This window comes from Fusarium redolens, assembly GCF_020744475.1.
Source record: "Fusarium redolens strain MPI-CAGE-AT-0023 chromosome Unknown BKA55scaffold_1, whole genome shotgun sequence".
NCBI classification, from domain to species: domain Eukaryota; kingdom Fungi; phylum Ascomycota; class Sordariomycetes; order Hypocreales; family Nectriaceae; genus Fusarium; species Fusarium redolens.
In genome coordinates, this window is record NW_025763664.1 from 3,670,932 (window position 1) to 3,687,403 (window position 16,472).

General features: G+C 48.6%; 8 protein-coding genes across 8 annotated transcripts; 5 read left to right on the top strand and 3 right to left on the bottom strand.

Annotated features, from left to right (window-relative positions):
- On the top strand, positions 1–2,076 carry BKA55DRAFT_532764 (Mysoin-binding motif of peroxisomes-domain-containing protein; the record flags this gene model as incomplete). The annotated part of the gene is made up of 5 exons (XM_046189382.1): positions 1–49; positions 114–337; positions 395–858; positions 906–1,357; positions 1,412–2,076. The coding sequence occupies 5 exons, from the start codon at positions 1–3 to the stop codon at positions 2,074–2,076; spliced, it is 1,854 nt and encodes a 617-aa protein (XP_046056923.1).
- Positions 2,077–3,155: 1,079 nt separating this feature from the next.
- BKA55DRAFT_550749 (proliferating cell nuclear antigen, N-terminal domain-containing protein) lies at positions 3,156–4,957 on the top strand. The gene is made up of 4 exons (XM_046191298.1): positions 3,156–4,111; positions 4,178–4,606; positions 4,678–4,842; positions 4,900–4,957. The coding sequence occupies exons 1-2, from the start codon at positions 3,640–3,642 to the stop codon at positions 4,483–4,485; spliced, it is 780 nt and encodes a 259-aa protein (XP_046056924.1). The 5' UTR covers positions 3,156–3,639; the 3' UTR covers positions 4,486–4,606; positions 4,678–4,842; positions 4,900–4,957.
- Positions 4,958–5,163: 206 nt separating this feature from the next.
- Positions 5,164–6,888, top strand: BKA55DRAFT_550763 (Ribokinase-like protein). The gene is made up of 6 exons (XM_046191299.1): positions 5,164–5,310; positions 5,381–5,622; positions 5,696–5,706; positions 5,754–5,833; positions 5,911–6,241; positions 6,299–6,888. The coding sequence occupies exons 2-6, from the start codon at positions 5,569–5,571 to the stop codon at positions 6,879–6,881; spliced, it is 1,059 nt and encodes a 352-aa protein (XP_046056925.1). The 5' UTR covers positions 5,164–5,310; positions 5,381–5,568; the 3' UTR covers positions 6,882–6,888.
- Positions 6,889–6,923: 35 nt separating this feature from the next.
- On the bottom strand, positions 6,924–8,015 carry BKA55DRAFT_550765 (dUTPase-like protein). Its single transcript, XM_046191300.1, has 2 exons — positions 7,475–8,015; positions 6,924–7,402 (listed from the first exon to the last, which is right to left on the bottom strand). Exons 1-2 carry the CDS (start codon positions 7,728–7,730, stop codon positions 7,149–7,151), a joined length of 510 nt encoding a protein of 169 aa, XP_046056926.1. The 5' UTR covers positions 7,731–8,015; the 3' UTR covers positions 6,924–7,148.
- A 101-nt stretch (positions 8,016–8,116) lies between these two features.
- BKA55DRAFT_602476 (uncharacterized protein) lies at positions 8,117–9,490 on the bottom strand. Its single transcript, XM_046196559.1, has 2 exons — positions 9,142–9,490; positions 8,117–9,092 (listed from the first exon to the last, which is right to left on the bottom strand). The coding sequence occupies exons 1-2, from the start codon at positions 9,250–9,252 to the stop codon at positions 8,232–8,234; spliced, it is 972 nt and encodes a 323-aa protein (XP_046056927.1). The 5' UTR covers positions 9,253–9,490; the 3' UTR covers positions 8,117–8,231.
- A 1,203-nt stretch (positions 9,491–10,693) lies between these two features.
- On the top strand, positions 10,694–12,157 carry BKA55DRAFT_496041 (uncharacterized protein; the record flags this gene model as incomplete). Its single annotated transcript, XM_046186340.1, has 2 exons — positions 10,694–11,200; positions 11,249–12,157. 2 exons carry the CDS (start codon positions 10,694–10,696, stop codon positions 12,155–12,157), a joined length of 1,416 nt encoding a protein of 471 aa, XP_046056928.1.
- A 500-nt stretch (positions 12,158–12,657) lies between these two features.
- BKA55DRAFT_683225 (uncharacterized protein) lies at positions 12,658–13,412 on the bottom strand (the record flags this gene model as incomplete). Its single annotated transcript, XM_046198468.1, has 3 exons — positions 12,658–12,684; positions 12,738–12,790; positions 12,848–13,412. 3 exons carry the CDS (start codon positions 13,410–13,412, stop codon positions 12,658–12,660), a joined length of 645 nt encoding a protein of 214 aa, XP_046056929.1.
- Positions 13,413–14,636: 1,224 nt separating this feature from the next.
- Positions 14,637–16,315, top strand: BKA55DRAFT_588669 (Endonuclease/exonuclease/phosphatase; the record flags this gene model as incomplete). The annotated part of the gene is made up of 2 exons (XM_046194830.1): positions 14,637–15,125; positions 15,182–16,315. 2 exons carry the CDS (start codon positions 14,637–14,639, stop codon positions 16,313–16,315), a joined length of 1,623 nt encoding a protein of 540 aa, XP_046056930.1.
- Positions 16,316–16,472: the final 157 nt, after the last annotated feature.

The window sequence follows — 16,472 nt, forward strand, 5'->3', positions numbered from 1 at the left end:
ATGGAGCCCGTGGTGTATGAGGAGACCCCGTTCGCCGACTACCTCAGAGGTGAGCATTATTCTCCCTTGCGCGCCATATCGCTCTTCCCCTATGTGGACTAACATAATTCAAGATGGGGGAGATGAGCCCCAGGCCGACTGGGCGCCCGGTGCAGTAACGCCCGAACTTGATTCATCCGCTGGTCGATCAAGCCCATCACCACCATCCAGTCCATCTCCTTTCGCACCCACTGGTCGACCTTTAGTTAAACCAAGGTTCCGAAATAAGGCTCCGAATGGGCTTCATTTACAAGTCCCGAAGCCCTCCTCATTGCGATCTGCTAGCAGGAAGTATTCAGTATGTTACCTCGAACTGGTGTAACCAATCAACAATTGCTAAAACCACGTGCCATAGGCTGCAGTTGCAGCGAGTATCGACCGAGCTGACAACGCCAAATTCCTCGAACAATTCCGATATACCATCATTGCGTCTCAGCTTCTAAGTGGCCATTCCGGGCTGGGGCAGTCGCAGTTAGGTAACAGGGGACCTAGCCCGCCACCGAACGAAGACGAATCCCTATTGTCAACGGAAGGAATTCTGGCATCAGTTCTTGCCGCTCTTGCGGTTGCCGTTGTTCTGAGTTGGGTTCTTGGCAGTGGCGTTACGAAGAAGAGACTGGTCTTTCTTCTCATTCTTTGCGCAGCGGCAGTCCTGCTTGGCCAGGTTTATATGAAGCGACAATGGCTCCGGTATCGAAGATCGCAATCACTGTCTGAGATCACTTCTTTTGTTGAAAACTCACACAACTTTGACAGTGCGTCAGGTGCAGCTCTCTCTCTCATACAGGAAGTCGAGTTGGTATCTCGAGGTTACAGACTGTACGTCTCTCATTATCATGTGACAGCATCTGCTAAACAATTCACAGTAGCGCTCCCTTGCCACCAATCAGCCGTATAGAAGACCGTACCCAAACCCGGCGTTGTGTCAGACTGCGCAAAGCCTTGAGACATTCTTTCCAAGAGGTTCTTGAGTCTTACAACCAGGTTTGTACAGTTGTCAACGGATTTGCGGAGCAAACAGACTTGGAAAAATATTACGATATATACGACATTACCGACTTCGACATGTCAGACGCCCGTCAAGGACTAAGTGATGAGGATCTGGACGATCCTGAATCCTTGAGAACCCTGAAAATTCTCGCTGCTCGATTCTCCACCATACGGAAACTATTCCTTTGCGCTCTACTTGCTCTGGATGCCAACAGTGATGCAAATGATTTGCTTCGTTGGACAACAGCTGTAGAGTCTCTTTTGAGCTTAAACAGTTCAACTCAAACTGCTCATGCTAGGCTACAGAGCATCCTCAGCGAGCAAGACAGTAAGAATACGATGGAGGTTCTCATTAATTAGTCATCTGCTCACACTTCTCTAGCTTTTCCATCTTCCCCTACGCCAAAGAACGCCCTTACGCCTGGGCGGGAGCGCTGGAGAGCTCAACTTCGGAAACTTAACTCACTATCAAGCGGAATCAGAGGCCTACAAGCGAAACTGCAACTGCTTCGTGAAGAATCCGACAGGACCCTGAACGACTCGAACGACATCTCGGAGCTCGGCCCGAATCTAATGGCGCAATATGAGTCCATCGGCATGGATCTAAAAGATCTAATGGCCGCGTGGGAAGAGGGCAGGGCAGCTTTGGCACTCGGCATCGATAGAAACGAGAAGAGGCTCTCATCCATGAGTACTTTGCTGTCGCCTGTTAGTTCTCTCAGTGGGCTTACTACTGTGGACGAGAACGGTGGGGCTGCAGCAGCGCTCAAAGCATTGACAGGCGAGTCTCCGCCTAGTTCTGAGTATGCTGGTTCCATGGAGCAGGAGGCACCTGAAGTCTTTGAAGCCGTTGCTCTCCCACGGCCGCGAAGCATGCTCACACGAGAAGAAAGAATAGTCAAAGTTCGGGAAGAACGAGAACAAAAGGCCCTTGCCCGACAGCACGTTGATGCAACCAAGGGTATGCTTCGGGAGCTAGAGACAGTTATTAACCTACGACCTCGAACTCGTGCCAGCGCACCGGCAGGTCGGATTGTGTCAATGTAGGGGTATCGATTTTTATGAAACAAACAACATCACGATCATTATCATCAACACTTTTCTATCGCCTTCTCCCACCTTCACCAAGTACAAAACAATCGTCTGAACCGACTCCGAACCGTTTTCTTATTCTTGCTATCGACTTATGAAAATTCACATTCGAGCTCCACAGACAGATAAATATGTCAAGCACAGGTAGCGTTACGACGACACGCACAATTCTCTATAAACGGCACTTTTCTATAGACAAGCCATGGATGGCTGCGGCGTTTCAGGTTCAGGGTTGGGGACTTTGTTTTGTATTATTTGCCCACTATCATCATTCTAGGCGATCGGGTTTTGGACGACGTTCAATCGCACACCAATGTTGCCTTATGGAAGCTAGCTGCAAGACATATGCGCTATAAATCGGTCTCCTGGGAAACCATTCGTTCCTATCTAATGATCTATTTTGTTCGATGTAAATGATAATGGGGGACACTTAGCAATATATGTATGATAGGTAGCTAGCTAGTAGGTATACATAACAGGTCGTTACACATACTTATGGACAACTCCGGTACCATTCCCCTCTGTCGTTCTATACCTAACCAAGGTACTCGGGGAGGTAACAATGATTCAGGTAGCTTTAAGAACTGGAAAGAGCCTGAGAATCTACCTGGGTACAAAGATACTTCTGCGGTTCACACCTGTCGGATAAAAAGCCAAGGGACCGAGGACCTCTCAGTTAGGTAGTACCTAGGCATCCATCCATATTTTGGAATAACAGGGACGTCACTAAGCTTGGGAATGATATACCCCTCTCAAGCTATGATCTTATATCAAGACATAGAAAACATAATCTGGAGTTTTGGAAAAAAAAAATTAAAAAAATTCGGTTCGAATGTAACACTTCAACCCTAACCGACAAAAGGCTTGGGTAAGTTTAGTAGGCGTCGGAGGCCTTTTTAATTACTTCTGGCATTCTCATCTAATGGCTGAAGTTTTCTTGCTCTCAGACATACCTAGGCTAGGGGAGGCAAGAAAACTTGGACCTTTATCCTAAGTGATAAAAATAATTAGTCTAAAGGCTTACTAAGTCTACACTAAATTTACCTAAATATTTTTATCACTTAGGATAGGTTTTGAGTTTTCTTACTCCCTGAGGCTAGGTACAGAGTTAGTGAGTAGTGGGGCTTTCCAATTATCTACCTCTTAGAAGCGTCCGCCCAAAACGCGACGCGTCGGGTGTTTCATGGTCGCGCGTTAAGTGACTCCCCACCTGCCAGCTAGCGTAAAGCAGCCTAGCAATTTCGTGACAAAAGCACATTGCTATCTGCATCTCGCATTTCATCCACCAGACAACCTCCCATACTCCTTCCATAACCATAACACACCTTGCTTTGCGAGCTTCTCTGTTCACTTATTCTTTGCTTATACTCCCTGTCCATCTCTACCCACTCATTACCAGGAAACCTTTCAATCAGTCAGTCACCTCCACCAACGAACACCCCGCCCTTTTTCTATATGCGTCGCAGCTTCACGTGCCGTGAGGAAATGTATCAGTGGTATGCTAACAAATAAACAGAGATGTTGGAAGCACGACTCGCTCAAGCTGATCTTCTGAAGAAAGTCGTCGATGCAATCAAGGACCTGGTCCAAGATTGCAACTTCGACTGCAATGACAGTGGCATTCAGCTGCAGGCCATGGACAACTCCCATGTGGCCTTGGTTTCCATGATGTTAACTGCTGAATCCTTCGAGCCATTCCGCTGCGACCGCAACATCTCCCTCGGCGTCAACCTCACATCCCTGACCAAAGTCCTACGCGCTGCTCAGAGCAACGACGTTCTTACGCTCAAGGCTGAGGATGGCCCTGATGTGCTGAATCTGCAATTCGAGAGCCCTGAGAACGACCGTATCAGCGAGTATGACCTCAAGCTTATGGACATTGACCAGGAGCACCTGGGTATTCCCGACACCGAGTATGCTGCTACAATTGCAATGCCCTCTACCGAGTTTCGTCGCATCTGTACCGACTTGATGGCTATGTCAGAATCAGGTTAGTTTTCGCAAGGCTCGCTTCATATTTGGCTACCGAATTGTTGTCTAACACTCAGCTCAACAGTGATGATTGAGGCCTCCAAGGACGGTGTCAAGTTCGCATGCAATGGCGATATTGGTAACGGCTCAGTGACTCTTCGAAGCCATACCGATGTCGAGAAACCCAAACAAAACGTCGAAATTGAGTTGAGCGAGCCTGTCGCCCTCACCTTCTCCCTTAAGTACCTGGTCAACTTCTGCAAGGCTGCTGGCCTCTCCGAGCAGGTCAAGATCAAGCTCTCTAATGAAGTGCCCCTCTTGGTTGAATACGACCTTGGAGGTCAAAGCCACCTGCGTTTCTATCTTGCTCCCAAGATCGGTGATGAGGAATAGAGGACTGCCATAATGTAATACGACACCATCGGGGCCATGCAAGAAACACAGATACCAAGAATTTTGCCTGCTTATTGGAAGTCTTTCTGTAGGCATAAAAGGGGTGTGCGAAGGGAAAGGACTGTAAACGAACAGGTTAGATAGGGAATACAAGGGTACTGAGTCAGGAGCTTTAGTCCCTTGTTGACCAACCAGTTTTGACGATAAATGATATTTTAAGATCGTACTTCTCAAAATTGATACTGACATGACACAACACTAGTCCTCCTACATCGGAGATATTATGTCTGTGAATGTACTGTTTTATTATTGCCAGGATATGCTCATATTCCGATACTAAGCAACCCGATCGTTCCACGTTGCACGTCTGTTAGTAAGATGTCAGATCGTATATTCGGAGCAAGCTCAGCTTACAAGTTGAAGCTATTCGCAGCATATATACTATACCTGAAGCCATTACTCATTGGAGTTAATTGGCTTAGAAAAGAAGCCTGGTGCGGGGCAATGACTGCATCGTATCAGACGCTGGCGGGGCACACAACCAAATGGAAGTCACTGGTAACCTTTTGGTATCAGCTGAAGGGCGTGGAGACAAGGCTGTTCTCGCTGCAATTGAGTTAATTAACTCGCTTTGTTACTCAGGTCGGAATTGGGTAGGTAGGCATTCTGAAGTTTCTGTTTTCTAAACTTTGTACATACAGGTAGGTAGCTTGTTGATACTCCAGGTTTAACCCGATTTCTTCAAGTTAACTTGTGACTAATATCGAGCGATATACAGCTCAAAAGACGCCGCAATCGAGTTCTAGAACTAACCTATCTCCTTGAGTCAGATTCCCATTTTCTCTTCTTTTCCTTCGGTCTTCACAACTAACCCTCAGACTTCCCATTTCATTAGGCTCCGGTATTTTAAGATTCTACCGCAGGATCGTCCGCTGACGTCGACCGAGAGATTTTGTTCAGTGACGTCTCTCACACCCCCAGGCATACAAGGGAAATCTTTGGCTAGGCTTGCGTAGAGTTCTCTTCAAAACGCTTGCAGTGTATCAAGGAGAGATCGAAGATTGAATTGGTGCTTTTGGTATCATGTCCATCACCCCAACGATACCCGATACGCGGGTTCTCGCCGTGGCAAGCCATGTACGTACGCCATCAAATATCCTGTCACTCTTTAAAAACATTTTGAGCCGAGACTGATAGTTTGTTGTTGTAGGTTGTCTCTGGGTAACTATCTCTTTGCTCTCGGGGTTACGGTGACTTATATGCACTAGGTATGTTGGTAACAAGATTGCCGTCTTTGTGCTACAATCTTTGGGATGTGACGTCGCAGCTCTCAACACCGTACAGTTCAGTGAGTATTCATGTCGTCTTGATCGATGAAGCAATATGATGAACCGTGTTTCTAACTCGCGGGCTTCACCTGTAAAGGCAACCATACCGGCTATAAGCAATGGAAGGGAACGAGAGTTTCGGCACAGGAGATCATGGATCTTTGGGAAGGACTAAAACAGTCGTACCTGGATGATTTTGACGTGATGCTTTCTGGATATATCCCAGGCGCTGAAGCCGTCGACACGGTCGGTAAGATAGGCCGAGAACTTAAGGAAAAGTCAATGCAAACACCTGGCAAGTTCTTCTGGGCTCTCGATCCGGTTATGGGTGACAATGGAAAGATATACGTCTCTGAGGAAGTTGTGCCAGCATACAAGAGGCTCATCCATGATGCGGATCTGATTCTTCCAAACCAGTTCGAGGCCGAGTACGTTTAAGCGTCTGTTAATATTTTAGAGACACTAACTAATGATGTTATGAAAAGGCTACTTTCCGAAGTCAAAATCCATGACATGGACAGTCTCCGAAAGGCTATCCAAGTACTCCACGACAAGTACAAGATTCCTCATGTCGTCATTACTTCAGTCAACCTTGAGGCGCCAGACCATCCGCCTTCGCATCTCTCTGTCGTTGGTTCAACTATGACAACTACTGGCAAAGCTCGCTTTTTCAAGATTGTCTTCCCATCAATCGATTGTTATTTCAGTGGCACAGGCGACATGTTTGGCGCTCTTATGGTAATCCGCATGCGTGAGGCTGTCTTCAACGCCGACGAGCAGGTGCGACATAGCGCCAGCTGGCTTAGCGACGATTCTGTATCGGCTGCTGAACTACCCCTTGCACGCGCTGCAGAAAAGGTCCTGGGCAGTATGCATGAGGTTCTGTCTAAAACCTGCGAGGGCATGAAGAGGGTGGTTGAACGAACAACGGGCGACATGAAAGATGAGGATCGAATTGACCAAACCAAGGCGCATCTCGTAAAGAGCAAGGCGGCAGAGCTTCAACTTGTGAGGAATCTGGACTGCTTACGCTCGCCCGCGACGCAATACCATGCGAAGGCAATTTAGACCGGGGGGGGGGGGGGGGGGGGGGGGGGGGGGTTATGTAAGGTTACAATGACACTATAGAAGAAACCAGCAAAGATGAAATAGAAATAGGTAGAAAGGGTGTGAGAATAGGCGTCTGGTTATGATTCCATTCAAGGGTTTCCCATCTATCTTTCAGGGTCAAATAATTCACTTGGATGGCGTTCCTTCCACAAGCTTTACAGTAGGTCTATTCCATTGGCCCAAAACCCAATTCATTAATTCATGAGACTCATCCTCCTTGACGGTCTAACCAGTGCTGCCGAAGCCGCCAGCGCCTCGAACACTCTCCTCGAGTTCTTGAACCTCGACAACCTCGGGGGTGTAGATGCGCTCCAGAACAAGTTGAGCAATGCGGTCGCCCTCCTTCACCTCAAAGTCGGATTCGTTATGGTTGAAAAGCAGGACCTTGACCTGACCGCGGTAATCGGCATCGATGACACCAGCGCCTGTGTCAATGAAATGCTTGGAAGCGAGGCCGGATCGAGGGGCAATGCGTCCATCTGTATTCATCAGTTTGTCAGGTAGCTGGCCTTGAGGTAGTTGATCAGGGCTTCAGCTGCCTAGGTACTTACAGGTTCCGGCTGGCACAGCCATGCTGATATCAGTGTCAACTAGCGCCTTGCCACGAGCGGGAATAGTTGTGTCGCGAGCAGCGTAAATATCATAGCCGGCAGCAAAGGCACTACCACGAGTGGGCAGACGACCCTTCTCAGAAAGCTTCTTAATCTGTAGGGGTGGGGGGCCTTCCATTGTAGCGGCAGTCTTGACACGTTTGGCGGGAGGTGAAGAAACGGCAGAGTTGTCGGGGACGAGAGTTTCAGAGGTCATTGTTGAATATGAGGAAGGAGGATGGAGAACAATTGTCGTGGATACTGCTTTCGAGGCTGGAGCTTAAGAACCAGCCAGCTTGGGCCAGGACAGACGCGACGCGGTTGGGTGGGTAACGCTCGCTCGGCCGTCGAGAACACGAGGAATACAGATTCCTTCCTACTATGTTACCGTAGCCTGAGGCTTGTAGTAATGCTCCTGGGCTTTCGGAAATATGGCCACGGTATTCTGGACTTGTTAATATTATAATTCATTACAAGTGTCAAGATATCTACTCTGTGTATATCAGGGACATAACCTGACATCTCTTCTGCTTCTGGCGTTTCATGTCTAGCGCGACTATTCACTTTAAAGAATTGACCAATAAGCAGAGCCTATTTTTAAGTGGTTGCTTTTATGCTATGTAAGCTAGGAATATTAACTTGTTAAGTGACTTGACAGAAACATAACAATGAGACATGAGGGGTTATTCTCGAAGCTTTTATTATAGAATTTTACTACTCAGGGTTCTAGATCTCGTCCGAAATCAACCAGTCTGAGCCTTGTTGCATCTCTGGGATGGAATTGTGCAACCTTAGACCTCACCAAAAACCGTGCAGCCGCAGATTCTCGTGACAGTTGCACATAGGATGCTGAGTTGTTGCCATGTGCTTCAGCAAGCGTGTTGAGCAGCTCCTCTGTTAGTTGCTTCATCTCTGCAGCTGCAGCTGTAATCTCGTCTTGACGCCCCGTGCCTCCATCGGTAGCCTGTCCCCAAATCTCATCGATTCTGCGCTGCCGTTTATCTTCTTTATCAGCGCTGTCCTTTGGTTTCCTGAGTTTGCCTTGCGCATTGAACCCGGCAGCCAAATCGTTTCCGTCAATACCTATAAGGTCCCCAACCACAGGGCCCCCTAGCTCTTCTGCCGCAAGCATTGGCGCCAGATGATTATCGATGAACCGAAGGAGAACTTTCATAAGTTTGGACGTCTCTCTGTCATAAGACTTTTTCTTAGTTCTGAGTTCTTGCAATAGTTCTTTTGCCCCTTCTTGTGGAGTGACGTGAGTACCCGCATCCACTTCATCGCGTAGCAACTGTATACGCGCAGTCAGAGCATCGCTGAGGAGATTTTGATCCTTGAGACGCGCTTCATCCGCCTCAAGCTGACGCGACAGTTGTTCGTGGCCCACACGCTGCGAAGCAAGATAGGCTATGGACTCTTGAATGGTCTGGTGAGTCTTGCGGAACGCCAGCAGCGTCGGTAACAGCGACCCTGGCGAGGGGAGAAAGGGATCTGACTCTGTCACCTCTTTGAGGGCCGCCTGGATGAGACGCGCCTGTCCAGCCACAGACTCTGAGGGTTGGCTCTGCTCTGAACGAAGCTGTAACAATTAGCCATTGGTATAATGTTGGTTTTTGGCGCGTGCATACCTTCTCCAGCTCATTTTCATGATGTCGAACTCTCTCTTGGAGTTCCCTTAATGTCTGATCAATGATGGTTGTGTACTCCTCTGCTGCCGTAGGCTGCGATCTGTAGTCCATTGTCGTAAAGCTCACGCAACTGATTCAAGAAATGGGCAAGGGTTGTTACTTTGCTAAAGCTCTAGCGGAATTAAGAATCGTAGGTACGGAGATACCTATGTGCGGATTCAGCTGATCAGCCAATGAAAGAGATAAGTCACTTCCGCGCGTTCAAGGAGTTGTACAATGATGGCAATTGTCGTTCCAGATGTAACTAATCGGAAGCCTTCAAGTCTAACCAGATAATGTTAGTCACTGCATATATTTATGAGAAATTTGAAGCTCATTCGGCTATCAGAAAGAAGGTTGCAGTGCCAGAAGTAGTTATATTGTAGGATGTGATTGCCTACTAGGTACCTACCCTCAGGGAGCAAGAAAACATCTAAGCTTTAGACAAGGTATCAAAAATAACTAGTCTAAGGCTTACTGAATCTACACTAAATTTACCTAAGTCTTTTTATCATTTAGGATAGAGGTCCTGAGTTTTCTTGCCTCCTCTAGCTTACATGCCTACCTACCTAGTACCACCGTTCGGTGGAGTGCCTGAGCTCTTGTGGCCCAAGCTTCAAGCCCAAATCGAGGTGGTGCACGTGACGTCTCCCAGCGCTCCATGCCTTCCCAGGATGGACCCTCGCAGGGCTACTTCTCCGGCTTTCTCCCATCTCCTCACCCCAAACGATCGACCTTTTGTCGTGTCATATTCGCTCTCTCCCCCTTTTCACCTGCCATTGCTCTCGTGAGATCCTCGTTTTCCATTCTCAGCGATTCCTCGCAATCGTTACTGAGGTTTTCTTTTCTTCTTTTTCTCTCTTCTGATTGATTTGGATTGGTCCTTCCCTGGTATTGGGATCCATTGCGACAGCGAAAGTTCTAAAACACCGCGCGCCGATCCATTCAGAAACTGCTTCTCTTGTCTCCGCTTCTCATCCTCCGACGCTTCGCGACGAGATACTTCGTGCTCCAGATTCTGCGCTCGAGCTCAGAACCCCGGAAACTTTTGCGATCAATCAACCTCGAGTCCCGGTCAGAAGGTTTGAGCTGAGCACTGCCTCTTTTTGCTTTTTAAGAAGTCCGTCCCAGTATCGATCGCTTCACCTATCCTCACCACCATTCAACATCTTCATCACAAGACAATCATCTCCGCCCTTCCTCTCCCGCCTATATCTAGGAGATCTTCCGGGTAATTACTCGACGCCCGCTGAAAGAGTTCTGGAACCCGCCCTTGAGCCCGAAACTCGAATCCCTCTTCCTTCCATTCAGCCCGCAACACGCATCGTCTTTGCGCGACACCAGTCACTTCACGAGTATTTCACCGAAGCACACCCAGCGAGAGTCACTACACCAGCACGTTTTCCTTCGAAAACCCCTGAGTGTATATAAGACGAACAATAGAAAGAACGAGACGTTTTCAAATTGTCGATTGTCAGAAAGACTAAACTCGCGTGAACATAACGATTTCAATATGTCTGCTTCCCCAACACAACCAACCCAGTCGGCCAAGCGCCCCCTGGAAGAAGCTTCTTCGCCCTCACGCGCTGGTGATCAGCCTGATGCCAAGCGACCTGCTCTCGACAAGAACAAGCACGACGACGATGTTGAGGTACCTGAAGCTCCCACCGAAGTCCCTGCAGAGGACCACGATGATAAGGTCAACGGAGCCCCTAAGTCTGAAGATGATGACGATACCACTTTGGACCATGCATCTGACACTAAGGCTGCCGCTGCCGCCACAGTTGCTGCCTCTGCATCCAACGCTGTTACGTCTGCTGCTGCTCATGACGAGACCTCATGGATTCATATTCGTGCTGTTATCTCGAGCCCAGAGGCAGCTACCGTGATTGGAAAGGGAGGCGAGAATGTTTCCAACATCAGGAAGCTTTCCAACGCTAAGTGCACAGTCAGCGACTACCAAAAGGGGGCCGTTGAACGTATTCTTACTGTCAGCGGGATAGTGGACGCTGTAGCTAAGGTATGGCGATTCTTCTGACTCATGATTTACAAATTAACATCAATTTAGGCTTTTGGCTTGATCATCCGAACACTGAACAACGAACCCCTCAACGAATCCTCAACCGCATCTTCAAAAACATACCCCCTGCGACTGCTCATTCCGCACATTCTAATCGGTTCCATCATTGGTAAGGGTGGTGCCCGTATTCGTGAGATCCAAGAGGCATCCGGTGCTCGGTTGAACGCTTCTGACTCGTGTTTGCCTATGTCAAGCGAGAGATCGCTGGTAGTGATGGGTGTCGCTGACGCTGTCCATATCGCAACGTATTATGTTGGCAGCACCCTCCTCGAACAGCTCAATGATAGGTTTGGAGGTCCTGCTGCGTCTGCCTACGCAACCCGCAGCGGCGCCCCTGCTGGATCGATCCCAGGTGGCATGCAAGTTGTTCCCTACTCACCCCAACCTGCCTCAGGCCACTACGGACGAAGTGAAAATTACGGCCGCCACAACGACCGACGATCTCACCATATGCCACCCGCGCCTTATCCTCAGCAATACCCGCACGCAGCTGCCCAAGCCAACCCTGCCATGCCTATGCATTATGGTGGTGCGCAAGGAGGAGGTGCCTATGGCGCAGCTCCCCACGCCCAACCGCACATGGCCCCTCACACTGGTCCTCAACCTCATGGTGGTGCTCCCCAAGCTCAGCCCATGGGCGGTGCTATACCCGGCGGGCCCATCACACAGCAGATTTATATCCCGAACGACATGGTCGGCGCCATCATCGGCAAGGGTGGACAAAAGATCAACGAGATCCGTCAAATGAGCAACAGTGTGATCAAGATCAACGAGCCGCAGGACAATAGTAACGAGCGACTTGTGACTATTACCGGAACGGAGGAATGCAACCGTATGGCATTGTACATGCTCTACTCTCGACTTGGTGAGGTGCAAAACAGATCCAGCAGCAATTAAATTTCTAACCTTGTAATTCTAATGCAGAATCGGAAAAACATCGTATCTAACTTTTGGTACCGATACGATGACATTCGAGCGATCAACGGAATAGGACGAACAGAAAGCTATTTGCAGGGATATCGAGAGGCTAAAAGGAGGATGCAGTGTGTTTTGGCGGTGCAAAAGAAGGGCGATATCAGGCCACCGGGTACAATTGAGAAGTTTGAGAAGGCGATTCCACCCACCTGGGTTGAAGTTCCAAGGGGTGGTGAGAAAAGTCGCTGGATGACTGAATGGCATAGAAATGGTGTCAAGGATGGGTTCGCATTTCATCGGGACGAATACGGAAACAAGACGGGGCTTATTGGCAGGAAGAGAGAGCCTCACGTTGACAAGTGACAGCTTTCAAGGTATTTGATTTTCGACGGCGCATTGACTCAGTTTAATTTTGTTCTCTACTTAATCCAATGACAATCTGATATTATCTGCAAACGTTGGGCGCCCTGAAGCCGAGTCTCTTAGAGCTTTTTGAAAGGGACGTGATACTACATGGGATGTTAGTTACTCAAGCTCTCTATAAAATTCCTAGATGGCTCACTATTTCAAGGCTCTTGTTCCGAGCAAGCAGGTAGTATACGTTATCGTCAATTACTATGGCGCAGTTCAGTCAGCGCTATTAGCGTGTCAACATCAAGAAACAAGACTTACCACTTCCATTGTTCTTGTGTTGTAAATGGGCCTCTTTGCTATCCCAACCCATCAACAGCCTGGATGCTCGGCCAGGAATGACTGAAGGGTTCTCATGTTCTCCTTGTACAAACTCGCCATAAGCCAAGCCATGAAGCCCAGCCAAATCGCCCTCCTCACAAGCAATGGCGAATGGCTTCATGTTATCCTCCGTGAAGGTTTCATCAGCACCCCAACAAGTACAAAACTCCGTAATGGGTGCATGGAGAGCGAGCTCGGTACGGCCTGTATACTCTGCGATCGGGCTAACGATAGGGTGCTCAGTCAGCAGGGCGCGCAAAGAGGCATGCCAGTCGGTGGCAGCGGAGCCAGAAACGAAGGCATCATAGGCAGGGCGCGAAGCCCAACGGATACCCAAAACCCAGTAGTCAGGTTTCTCGAGGGGCCTGCCAAGGTACACGGACTCGACCCCGGGAATTGACTTGAGGTGATCAGTCACAGATGAGAAAGAAGCCGGAGGGGATTCGGGGTGTTCAACCAGGATGGGTTTGAACTTGATGAGAAGAGATTCAAAAACTACGGACATTGCGAATGTGGCTAAACAGTTATAAGTTGAAGGTTATGGCTATTAGAAAAATGAGATTCTTGAATAGACTTTAGGCGTTGGTTGAAATAGACATGTGGAAGTTAACATGGAAGAGCCAACATATATCTAGGTAGATGTAATGGCTACAAGTGAAGAGTTCCACACATGCCTGGACTGTACGAGATGGTTCTATGATGGATACCCAAGAATGACGCAGGGCGCCTCTCAAGTTTGATGAGGGGTACCGAACCAATGATGAAGCTCGACATGTGGCAGCTGAGATTGAGTGTGAGAACAAGAGTGAGAAGAAGGATGAAGCTTTGAATCTTATGGTGCGGTAACTTTATTTCACCAGCGGAATTGTAGGGTTCCTGGAAGCTTCTATCTTAGTTCGAAACGAGAGTTGAAAGCGTTTAAAGTAGGTACCTAGGTAGGCTAGAGGAGGCCAGAAACCTTAGGACCTTGATCCTAAGTGATAAAAAGACTTAGGTAAGTTAGTCTAAACTCAGGGAGCATTTTGATGAGTTTGTTTTGGCATCCATCTTGTACTTAAGTCTGAGGTTTTCTTGCAACCTGAGGCCATGTAACAAAGCCATAGTCTTAAGCCCCACTAAGTTAGTAGCCTTTTAACAGCCAGTTTACTCCGTAGAAAAGTCCAATTGAAACAAAGCTTCAAAAACACCTCAGCGAAGGGACGCAGCTAACGGAGTCTATCTCCAATGCCGTATCTATAAACCTCCAGTTCGGTAATCAGCCCCACAGGTATCGGCCCCTCGTTGGAGCGGATGGTCCGGGTGGTCGACCACAAGTACCGGCAGTTTCCCCAAATAAGAAGGAGGCATGGCATTGGTTCAATTGGTGCTCTGTAAATTATCACATTAGACTCCTTCGCGTCGCGTGTTCTCACTCCTTTTCCTGGCGGTGACCGTCCATCACATCTCTCTCATTTTAGGATTTTGTTTTCGATCGTAACTAATTTGCACTATCGTTGTTTTACGCCTATTAGGCTCTACCACTAATAGTAGTGACACCTGGCTGGTGCCCTCATCTAATTAACTAATATCCAGCAGCCGAGGCATCGCGCCACGTTCAACATTTCCACTTTGCAACCCGAGATCCAAAACTTATTCCATGCCCGGTCCCTTGTCTCACTCTCTTTTTCCGACGGTCTGATATTTACGAAACATATCAGTCACCATTACTTCCGCATACTCCACCGGCGCCATGGTCGTGGCAAGTGACGCTGCTGAGCATGTCACAACGCCTTCCACCATTGCCGTCAACAATGATGATGTTCACAGTCTTCCCTCTGAGATCAACCTCTTGACCCTCAACTGCTGGGGTCTTCGCTACATATCGACCCAGCGAGTTGCAAGACTTGACGAGATAGGTCATAGAATTGCACATGCTGTCCCTACACCGCATATTGTCTCCTTGCAGGAATGTTTTACACAGGAGGACTACCAAGCCATTCGGCATCACACTCGCCAGATTCTCCCCTATGGAAAGTTCTACCACAGCGGTGCTTTTGGTGGCGGCCTGGCCATTTTGAGTCATTGGCCGATCGAGGAGAGTACAATGTTCAAGTATCCCCTCAATGGACGTCCAACTGCATTTTGGAGAGGAGACTGGTATGTAGGCAAGGGTGTTGCTTGCGCCAAAATTCGCTTTGGATCAAGGAGAAAGGACGTGATCGAGATCTTCAACACGCATGTGAGTCTGGATCCGCTATATCACTTTTCAATCTGTTGATTGACTTGAATTCTTAGACTCACTCCCCATACGAGCCCGACCCCGTGAGTACCTACGATTGTCATCGAGTTGCGCAGTCATGGGAGATTTCAAAGCTTTTGCGCGGCGCTGCTGAGCGTGGACATCTCGTTATCGGCATGGGTGATTTCAACATGCTACCCTTATCCATATTTCACCGTGTAATCACAGCACATGCGCCTGTTCATGACGTCTGGCGCAAATTACACCCTGACAGCGCTCTTGGTCCTGCCTACCATCCATCTGAGAAGGATCGCCATCGCCCATTACCGACAGCCGACTTCAATCTCCTCGAGAACGGCGCAACTAGCAATTCCGTATATAATACATGGCGCTGGAATAAAAACCAGCAGAACCGGCTCAAGGGAGGCGATATTTGCGAGGTCCCACCCGATACGATTGATCCTCAAGGCCAGCGACTCGACTACATTTTTGCCTCGACTGGCATCGACCCCGATGCTCCTGCTACAGCTTCTGGTTGGATAGTCAAGTCGGCTCATGTTTCAATGACTGAGCGACATCCTGACCTCCTTTGTTCGCTCTCCGACCACTTTGCTGTTCAAGCCACACTTGTCCAGCATACTCCTTCTCCGTTGGCTATCAGAGCTGATCCCCGCTCCGAAACACCATCTGCTGCTCTCCAGACTGGCGCATACTTAGCCCCCAGTAGCCCCGCCAGCAGCATTCACTCAGGTGACGCAGCGCAGACTGCGGATCCCGATACCCAGCTTAGGCGAGGTCGCTTCTTTAATCGCGATTCATTTCACGCGTCCACCTATGATGAAATTCTGGGGATGATCCAAAAGTATCATGCTCGCGAGATTCGCCAGCGCTATTGGCGGGGGGTGCACTTCTTCGGCGCATTGCTTGTTTGGCTAGCATGTCTTGTTGCTGTCTGGTTCAGTCCCGAGAATTATGTCGCATTTGTCCTCATGCTGGTCAGCAGTCTTAGCTTGGTCGCTGGTGTTATCGATGGCCTGCTCTCGCTACTCTTCTTTTCTTGGGAGATTCGGGCCCTCAAAGAATTTGAGTGGGAGATTCGCAATGCCAAAGCTGTGGCATCTGGTGACCCTGCTGCGTTAACAGAGTCTGGTTCGTACAGCCATACCGACCGAAGGTCCAAATCGCAATGAAGGACACTCAATATTATGGTAATGATTTGATGTTTCTGCATAGGACTAGGATGATGAAATGAGGATGAGGATAAAGGTACACATGCCAACAAGGCCTAGCACTTAATGTCTATTCGTAATACTACTCTCAATGATTTTGAGGGCCTGAACACTTTCT

What these genes read in the sequence shown, in the direction of transcription:
- BKA55DRAFT_550749 (XM_046191298.1), top strand. Translation starts at nt 3,640, where the DNA reads ATGTTGGAAGCACGACTCGCTCAAGCTGATCTTCTGAAGAAAGTCGTC. An exon ending in GATGGCTATGTCAGAATCAG is followed by an intron (nt 4,112 to 4,177) that starts GTTAGTTTTCGC and finishes TCAGCTCAACAG; the next exon opens with TGATGATTGAGGCCTCCAAG.
- BKA55DRAFT_602476 (XM_046196559.1), bottom strand. Translation starts at nt 9,252, where the DNA reads ATGGACTACAGATCGCAGCCTACGGCAGCAGAGGAGTACACAACCATC. An exon ending in ATGAAAATGAGCTGGAGAAG is followed by an intron (nt 9,093 to 9,141) that starts GTATGCACGCGC and finishes TAATTGTTACAG; the next exon opens with CTTCGTTCAGAGCAGAGCCA.
- BKA55DRAFT_550765 (XM_046191300.1), bottom strand. Translation starts at nt 7,730, where the DNA reads ATGACCTCTGAAACTCTCGTCCCCGACAACTCTGCCGTTTCTTCACCT. An exon ending in GGCTGTGCCAGCCGGAACCT is followed by an intron (nt 7,403 to 7,474) that starts GTAAGTACCTAG and finishes TGATGAATACAG; the next exon opens with ATGGACGCATTGCCCCTCGA.
- BKA55DRAFT_550763 (XM_046191299.1), top strand. Translation starts at nt 5,569, where the DNA reads ATGTCCATCACCCCAACGATACCCGATACGCGGGTTCTCGCCGTGGCA. An exon ending in TCTCAACACCGTACAGTTCA is followed by an intron (nt 5,834 to 5,910) that starts GTGAGTATTCAT and finishes TCACCTGTAAAG; the next exon opens with GCAACCATACCGGCTATAAG. An exon ending in CCAAACCAGTTCGAGGCCGA is followed by an intron (nt 6,242 to 6,298) that starts GTACGTTTAAGC and finishes TGTTATGAAAAG; the next exon opens with GCTACTTTCCGAAGTCAAAA.